The sequence below is a fragment of the Cynara cardunculus genome (genome assembly GCF_001531365.2).
Source record: "Cynara cardunculus var. scolymus isolate 2C chromosome LG 9, CcrdV1, whole genome shotgun sequence".
Classification (NCBI taxonomy): domain Eukaryota; kingdom Viridiplantae; phylum Streptophyta; class Magnoliopsida; order Asterales; family Asteraceae; genus Cynara; species Cynara cardunculus.
This window is the reverse complement of record NC_037536.1, coordinates 14,673,789-14,683,529: the sequence shown is the minus strand read 5'-3', so window position 1 is coordinate 14,683,529 and position 9,741 is coordinate 14,673,789. Positions and strand designations below refer to the sequence as shown.

The following is a 9,741-nucleotide window of genomic DNA, read 5'->3' as shown; positions in this document are numbered from 1 at the left end:
GGATTTTATATGCTTTTCATTTGCGTTGATGATCTTTATCAGTTCATGTTCTTTAATTATTTTTTTATATGGATTGATACGTAACAGGTTCCTGAAGTTTGATAAGTTTCGTAAAAACAAGAACAAATAAAGAAAACTGGTCAATTTACTAAATACCCATCATTAAATTTGACCGAACGAAAAAAGGTTAACAGTTAGGGTGAGGGATAAAAATCAATGCAAGGTGTCAAACGTGAGAAACAAATACGTTAAGATACAATTGAGGGATGAAAATCGTTGAAATTAACAAACTTACGGACTAAAAGTGAACTTTACTCAAAATAAAACCCACTTTAATATTATTTATATTTAAAAATACCAAAGTTTTCCATTCTTTAAGAAAATGAACCAATTAGCTAATGGCACGTGGGAGTTCGAAATCCAACTTTAATTTCTCATTTTCAAATCCGATTCTTTGCTTTTTATTGAAATTTACGAATTAATGGTTGAATTTCGGAGAAAACAAATATTACAGTGATGAAGGTAAGAAGAGAACTCTATTATCAGATTAATTTTGTTGAAAGATCAACATTAATGAGATATACCAGATCAAAAATTTCAACTGTTATTCATGGGGTGTGGTGAGATTAAAATTGATCAAAGGTCCAGATTATTTTTACTTTTTTTAACTCATATTCTCACATGATATTTCATATATGAACTAATTGGTCAGATGTTGAGTCGATGATTATATAAAATCATTTATCTCGCATTTAGTTTATTGGATTTGATTATATTCGGATGGTTGAATTTCATTCATTCTTGTAGTTAAAAACGTACGTGTTTCTCTATAAATATCACTGTATAAAAATAGTTTAAAATATAAAGCAATCAAAATTGGGCATGACAACGGGACGGGGATGGGGCGGGTTTTGTAACCCCCGGGCCCGGTTACCAACGGTTACGGGGATTAACATCTCGTCCCCGATCAAACCCCTGTCAAACCCCATGAAGAATATCCGTTCGTTTGAGTCTACCGGAGATCCCCGACCCTAATCCCGGTTTGAGTAACAACCCTCGTGCCCGGCCCCGGCCTCGGTTTGAGTCTACCGGGGATCCCCGGGACCCGTTTTAGGGGGGAATCCTTGTCCCCGTTTCGCTCTGTGAGTCGGGTTTCCTACCGGGTCGAGACAAATCACCACCCTTAATCGAAACGGAGGGATACGTTACATGATTCGATGACATATACGAGATTAGTACAACACCTTGTGGCATGTCGAATATCAAGATACGAAATCAAAACATGAAAATAAAACATATATTTTTACCGACAATAAAAAACTAAACTACAAATATGTAAAATTCCAGTCTTTAAAAATACCTGGTAACTGTTTTTTTCTTAATTATAGATGTTGATAACTCGATATGTATAGTTCTTAGAATCGTAAAAAGAAAAAACACCATTACCAACTGATGAGAATACGTATTGTCCATAAGAAGATTCGTGAAGCTACCACGAGATCACTCGGACATATGAAATAAGTGGGCCACGTTAACTGTTATAAATAAATTATTTTACTGATCCAAATGAACATAACAATGAATGAAAACATAAGAGTTTAATCAGATAAATATCAAATATCACAAATACTGAAAAATATTGTTTGAAAAATTATCTACAAAATATTGATCGTAACTGAAACAAGATGAGTTAACTTTTCTAAATAACTTACAGATCATGAATTCAAATAGCAGAGGATAGTTTTATCAGAAAGTTTAAAATACTGAAATTCAAGCAAATATTATTTATGACTGGTTTGGTTAGACAAAATATTTTTGAGGAATTCAGATTTCTTGTAAAGATTTGAAGTATTTGAGGTGTTTAGTTAAAACAGATCTTATAAAACCCAATGAAATACCAATTATCCCATAGAATTTTAAAATATAATGGCTGTGGGGTTTTAATCTGGACAGATTGCGTGAAAAAATAACGTATTTTAGCTTTATTCTTATTTTGGGTAACGTATTTTAAACTTTCATTTTGATATATAAGATGTAAAATTTTAAAAATTTAAATACATGGGTAACCGGTTGAAAACTAATTTTAAATAAAAAAATATTAATTTTAGATTAAAAAAAATTATGTCACTAATCATGTCAACAAACAATACTGAGTTGGATACCACATTACTGGCCACATTAACATGATAACCGGTTAATACTTCAACCAGTTACTTAGATACTTAAATTTTTAAAACTTTATTTCTTAAGTACCAAAATTGAAGTTTTAAAAGTACGTTACACAAAAATAGGAGTCAAGTTAAAGTACGTTGTTTTTTATACAATATGCCCTTTCAATTTTAAATTTCTTATAAATTAAACGTGGGATTAAAAAAATGAAATTTAATTTCAAATCCATCGAAATCTTGCAAACTAGAGCTGCACATGAGTTGAGTTGGGTTAAAAACATTTGAACAATCCAAACAAATATTTTCGGTATGAAAAATCTCAACTCAACCGAAACAAAAATAGAACCCAACAATTTGGGGTTATCAGGGTTGAATATTGATATATCATTTTTACAACACAGCTAAGTGATTATGAAGATTTTCTAGCTCGATTAAGACACTGTTTGGCAAACATAAACTAACTTATTTTTTGAGTACATGTTTTGGGAGTTTATTGTCGGTTTTTCAATTATAACCATCATTAATATTAATATTACTCATTATTATTAATTATAAATAAATATTAATAAAAATCATTATTATTAATTTTGATAAAAATTAATTAAATGTAGCTAGACATTATACTTGATATAGAATTATTAACAGTTACAATAATTATTAATTTGTATTGATTATTTTTATATTATTATTTTTAGTCATTATTCATTACATTTGTAATAGTTATTTAAAATCAGAAATTAATAGATATTTTTAAAATTTATTTTTAACAAATCCAAAATTTATAATATATCTAATAACAATTTTGAAATTTCTTTAATTAACATATTATATTTTTTAATTTTTATTTAATATACAGTTTGTATTAATTAACATATTATATTATTAGAAATTTGTTTTAACTATATTATAAAATATTATAATTAACTGATTTTTCAAGATGTTCTTTTTGATAATTTTACATGCTTATCAATTAGTTTTTATCAAACATGTTTTGTTCATCAGCTAGCTTATTAGTTATCAGCTAGTTTGCCGAACATAACCTAGATATTGTGTTGCTTTATGTTGGGTTATTTCAGATTGATCGGGTCAATGGGTGTTTGAGATTGTTTATAAAACAACTTATTGACTTATTATAATGTGATATCAATAATAAACATTTTTAAGTGTTCGGATAAATAGCTTATACCGGTAATAAGAAGTTTTTGAAGAAGTTAAACCATTATAACTTATAATAAGTTGATAAAAAACTTTTGTAAAAAACATAAGTTATTTCAGATAAGCAATCCCAAACCATATATTGTAATCCAAATTGTTCTTTAATAAATTATAAAAAATAATAAAAATAAAAATATCAGAAATGAGATAAGAATATGGGCTAGATTGGGCAGTGGGCTTTTAAATGGAGTAATGGACTATGTTCTTGATCTTGATTGGGGTGTTAATGGCGAATTGGGGGATTATTCTTCAAATTCAGCGAAAATGGGAGGAAAATTTTGAAATGGCGATTTCCCACCACAAGATTTAGCCGCCAAATCGCGTGGATCTCAAAAAACTTTGAATCGAAAAGCAAATCTGCTCAATTGTCAGGAGTCATAAATAGTGTCACCAGAAACGCCATTCCCCAATTTTAAATTCTTCTTCCTCGAGCTTTCATCTCTTCTCCAGTCTTCAATTTTGTCAGGTAAACAACAATTGTTGATGTGTATTAAAACAAATAATCATCTTCTGAACAAATATTCATGAGGATTTTATCTGGTTTAATTTCAGTTTTTCCATAATTCGATGTTATTATCTTCATAATTTCAGGTTTTTAGGTTCAAATCATGATTTAATTTGTGTTTCATGTTAAGCAGATGTATCGTGCACCCAGATCTTCGTTTTAGGGTTCTATCTAGATTGTTTTACACTTTAGCTTACTAGAATGACTTACTCCCCCCTCTTCAAAGTCCACCAATCAGATCTGTGTCGAAATTCAGATCCTATGATTACTGCATCAAGTGATTATAACTACAACGAAAACGTTGATTTGTATGTTGAATATTAAGATTCATAAACATTTTTCTTCTTCTAAAGTGTGTGTGTGTGTAGGTGTGAAAATGGCGGGAAAGGGTGGGAAAGGTCTATTGGCCGGAAAAACACCTGCAACTGCAGCTGCAGCTAACAAGGACAAAGATAAGAAGAGGCCGACTTCAAGGTCTTCTAGAGCTGGTCTTCAGGTTTGGACATAAACCAACAACTTTTCCTGTTTAATGTGTGTGACATTAGGTTAAAAATTTCCTATTTCATAACCATTTTTGTCTAAAACATGTTATCTATAACATGTGATAATGTGGATGTTAAGTTTATCTCTGTATACATTTTGTAAATGGATATCTATGTAATCATGTCTTACAAAATTAGTAAGTTATCGGTTAAAATGGGTACAAAATAGGAAATCTTGTTACATTGAATATGAACTAAATCAAACTTTGATTCATTTTGGTCTTTTATTAGAGTTTAGGGTTTAGGCCCTTGAAGAGTTGATAATCTATGTGAGATTTGTGAGTTTTATACATTAGGCCAATCCTTTGGTGTTTAATGCGAACTATGTTCTTTTGAGCTTGTGTTTGCTTATTTTTTTTGATTAAATTGGATATCCAAACTGTTATGCAAGCCGACTAATCTTAGGGCGACCACCTGTTTTGTAGATAGCCTGGAGTTACTGCATTTGAACCTTCGTGACCACAAGGGGATTTTTATTCCTCCTTGGATTTGAACCTCGAACCTTTTGGTATTTATGACTTTTGGAACCAAGCTCAAACCAATCAGGCACTACACTTGTGGTTGTTTGCTATTTTTGATTTTAATGAATTTGGGTTCTTGAAATACAAGTTGGTTGGAAATTTGAAAGGACCAAATTTCTTTGGTGTTTGAATCATTGGTCTATACCTCCAGTATCCTCTAATACTTTATTAGTTGGGGTCTTTAAGGAATTGAAGCATTCCAGTTGCTTCAATTAGAACCCGTAATTGAACTAAATTTTCATGAACTACAAGCTTATTATCGAACACTAATTGGGTAAGATTCTAGGCCATTAAAATGACATATAATAAAATTGTAAGCATCTCTTACTTGCTCATTAGGTAAGAGTCACCACCTTCTCATATTGTGTTGGTCTTTGCCATGTCCACTTGGTAAGGTAAGTGACTGGATAAGCATGTACTTAGGGCATGTTTGGTACTGGCTTAAGGAGCTTAATAGAGGCTTCGGTTTATTCACTCAGCCATATAAGGGTGTTTGGTAGTGGCTTAATCAAATGGAAGATGACTTATTTGCTCAGCTTTAGGGAAGAACATTTATGGAGATAGAGATGTTATTTCGATCAATACCCCTCCCAGGAAAATGCTTGCTCAGCCAAGAAATACTCTCTTGTTCCTAAAACCCTAGCCATTTCCACGAAAGCCTCATGTTTCCTCTTGCATTAGAGCTGCTTGACTGTCGATTTGAAGCTGCTCGGCGGTAATTTGAAGCTTGCTACCGAAATCTCTGCATTCCTTTTCCTCCGTTGTGAGGTATCCTTTTTGTATAGTCCTCCCTGGTCCACCCTGTCGTCGCCTTGCCCCCTCCTCCCTGCTGCCGCTCTGCCTCCCCCCCTCTCCGTCGACAGACCCATGTTTTCTTCCTTGCTGTCGTGGCTCTGGGTTTGGGAGGTAAACCGAAAGGGATGGGTTTTGTGATTATTCATTTTTCGACTTGTTTGAGAGTAAATTGATGATGGATCGAGTGATTTTTTAGGGTTCTACAGTTGTCGGATTTAGAATTGAATGTTTTTGAAATTGGCTGCAGAGAGGATGATGCAGAGTAAACTGAAAGGGACTTTGGGTTTAGATTTGAGTCTCTTAAATCTTATCCCTCAATCCTTTTCTGTTGGTTCTTCACTTCGTAGTTGTTGTAATATTTTGAAAGAGATGGGTTTTTGTGATTGTTCATTTTTGGGATTGGTTTTCTAGAAAATCCAAAGGGATGCATGGTCATTTTTATCATTCAGACAGATTATTCAGTTTAGCAAACAAACAACAATTTTATTAATCTATACAAACAACTTTATCAATATTGCTAACTTTATATATACAAGACTTGATAGAAAACCAAAGGCTTTTTTTACGTTTTAGTCCTCACAGGTTTATGTGAACTAAAATTAATGTTACTTCATAGGTCTTGGATGAATCGATTGTGTTTCATTTGAGTGGCTTGCTTAATCTCCCTTTTGGCAATTAATTATTGAATGACCAATGAACCTACGTTTGTAAAAGAATGTTGGTGATTAAGTATTTTGTGATCCTTAAGCCCATGAGCTTGTTTAATGCTTTTATTTTTGTTAGCTTTAAGTTCTCTTGTAGTTCGCTTCTTGTGAATTGTGATTAGTATGGGACTGCTTATTTGTTTTTTTTTAATTATGAAAATGAACCAAAGTTCAATTGACTAAGCAAGATCAGTACAACCATAGCAGTAACTAATGGTTGCAAAAGCGTAACTAAAATTAACATAACTTGTAAGAAACTGGCAATTACAATATTAAAACGAAGACTTCATACAGAGAGATTGATTTAATGCTAAAAACAAAGCTACATTAAAGAGTCCACTTATGGGTATGCCTACGGGTACACATCGTATGAGTGAGGTTTTGGGTTCAAACCCAACACCAGTCCTTTGCCAATAGGATTTATGTGTTGATATGCTTGTCCCATATGACTCTAGGACCGGTACAGTGAGGACGCCTTAGAGGGTGGTGTCTACCCCTTTTTATAAGGGTACACGTCAAAGAGGAAGAGTCTTGAATCTTGATGGCACACAAACAAAATGACATGATTATTGGGTTTTATTGTTGTTTGTACTTCAAACTCCACTTAATGAATTCAAACTTAGGGGCCATTTATTAAATACTTACCTTGGTAAACGCTTACTGGTTTAACTATCTTACCGCGTGAACATAACAAGAACCAAAAATCTTATCCAGTAAGAGGGAAGACAATGATTGAGAGTCTTACCAGGTAAAGGAGGGTGACGACTCTTACTCGGTAAGCGCCTATCGGTTATTAACACTTAATTGATGGCAAAGAATGTTAGCCCATAAGGTAAGCGAGACTGGTGAGTCTTGGTGGTAGACACTTAACCAATAAGTGGTTGGTAAACGACACCTTATTATATACATTTGACTTGTTCAAATAAAGCTACAATTACCTAGTGTTAAGAAAAGAGGGTTTACATCACCGGTGACAGATGTAGAAAACCAAAACATTGTACTTGTTGATTGCATTATGCTTCTAGAATTACAGCCGGATGAATGAATTCTCTTTGTTATTGGAATTCAGTTTCCTGTAGGGAGGATCCATCGTCATCTAAAAACAAGAACTTCTGCAAACGGTCGAGTTGGAGCAACGGCTGCTGTTTACTCTGCTGCGATTCTTGAATACTTAACAGCGGAAGTGCTCGAGTTGGCTGGAAACGCTAGCAAAGATTTGAAGGTGAAAAGAATAACTCCAAGGCATTTGCAACTAGCGATTCGTGGTGACGAGGAGCTCGACACATTGATCAAAGGTACGATTGCGGGAGGTGGTGTTATTCCTCATATTCACAAGTCTCTTATCAACAAAACCACAAAGGAATGAGTCTTTTTTCCTTTTTAATAAGGTTCATTTTATTTGTTGGTCTTTTAGAGAATGTGTTTTCATGATGATTTACTGGTTTTATATTTGGAATGTAACTTGTGATTTGATTCCTTTTTAAGTAAAATAGGTTTGTAGGATTGATGTAAATGTGGCTTAGAATTTGGTAACTTTTGGTTACCTTTTTAATTCATGATTGTTGGGTTGTTTTTTGTTTTGGATTTTATATCTTGCTCTATCATCAATCATTTTGGAAGTTCAAGAGTTGTTTTAGGGTGTGTTTTGATATACATGAACAGAGTGGAACAAGCGTCACACACCTTTTTTTTACATTTTATTCATTTTTTAAATTTTAATTTTTTCTGTCTTATTATTTTTAAAATTTTATTTTATCGTCTTTGAAATATTATTTTTATATTTTGGTTAACTTGTTTAATTTATTAAATCTTAATAATAAGATAGAAAAGGTATAAAAAATTGAAATCTATGTGAATTTTTTTGTTTTTGTTTTATTTTAATTGTGTTGATGAAAACTATCTAATGATGTATTTTATTATAAAAAATATTAGTTTTACTATAATTTATTAAATAATCAAAATATATAAAGAATATAAACAATTTAATTGATCATTTTATTTATTTTGTTATGTCTAGTTTTGTTTAACAAACATAGAACAACTTTTTTTTTTCTTGTTCTGTCATGTCTAATAATGTCTTTATTCAAATGCATTTTTATAAATACAGATTGGGTAAATGATAACGGTATAAGAGTGTAAGTGGAGTCAACGCTAATCATTGACCTAGTAAGAGTCCACACCAACATATCTTTGACTAGGTAAATGCCTCTTATATAATAAATGAGTGTTTGATTGATTTTCTATTAAGTCTGATATGGATAAAATTGTCTGTATGAATTAAATGTCTATATAGATTGAGAAAGTTTTTTTCAAGGAGTTTTTTCATGGACGGAAAGGAGTATGTTTATTAATTGGGAGAGATACATTTAGAAAACAACTTGTCTTTCTATATAAAACTCCTCTAGAAACTTACTAAATAAGCCACTTTTGTATTATTAAGCCACTACCAAACAATCAAGTATAACTTACCAGATAAGTCATGAATTTCATTAAGCTGCTAATAAACAAATTCTAAGATACGTTAAAAGAGGTTGTAAACAACCCTTTGATAAATTTGTTTTATGGGGTTTCTACCATCCCAAAAAACTTGGATCTTTTGTAACTGGGCCTACCTGGTTTTTGGGTTTTGCAATTGGTTTTGTGTGACATCGGGATTCTTGAAATGTGATTTAGTTTTAAAAGACTCTTTACAAAACGCTTACAGGGCAGAGTCACCATCCTAAATTATTAACATGTAACATTTTGGCTATCAAAATAGATTGTCAGCAAATTTCACACGATTAGCACTTATCGGGTAAAATCTTCTCCCTTACTCAGAAGGCAATATTCTCGGTCTTAACTATGTTTCTTACCAGATAAGATCATACTAGATAAGATTCTCGGTCCTAAACATATCTCTTATTTATAGTCACACTTGTAAACACTTATCGAATAAGAGTCAGATAAACGACCCCTTATTTGCTATAGAGTTGAGTTCCTAATACATGATCCATTTATCAAGAAGAGTTTGTTCGGTCATGTGTATTATATGATATGCTACTCTCATAAAGTATTAATTTTTTAGAGTTCTCTTGGAAATTTATGAGGAAGAAATTCCTTCTGAAATTTCAATGGACCGTGGAAAATAAAGAAAACGATGCTTACACAACTGAAGTATTACAAAAAATAGCAGTGATCCTTCAATAGCAACTTCAATAGTTATATATATAGTAAAATAGAGTAATAAAAGTCAAAATCTCCGAAAAGAATTACATCAAATTCTGACGGTTATTTTGATTTATTGATTTTAAT

At 32.0% G+C, this 9,741-nt stretch overlaps 1 protein-coding gene across 2 annotated transcripts; it reads left to right on the top strand.

Annotated features, from left to right (window-relative positions):
• Positions 1-3,730: 3,730 nt before the first annotated feature.
• LOC112518117 (probable histone H2A variant 3) lies at positions 3,731-7,934 on the top strand. Of its 2 annotated transcripts, none has more exons than XM_025125694.1 (3): positions 3,731-3,849; positions 4,257-4,384; positions 7,520-7,934. In XM_025125694.1, the coding sequence occupies exons 2-3, from the start codon at positions 4,265-4,267 to the stop codon at positions 7,814-7,816; spliced, it is 417 nt and encodes a 138-aa protein (XP_024981462.1). In that variant the 5' UTR covers positions 3,731-3,849; positions 4,257-4,264; the 3' UTR covers positions 7,817-7,934. The 2 variants fall into 2 exon arrangements, with proteins under 2 accessions (XP_024981462.1, XP_024981463.1); XM_025125695.1 differs by lacking the exon at positions 3,731-3,849 and adding an exon at positions 3,950-3,974.
• The last annotated feature ends 1,807 nt before the right edge of the window (positions 7,935-9,741 follow it).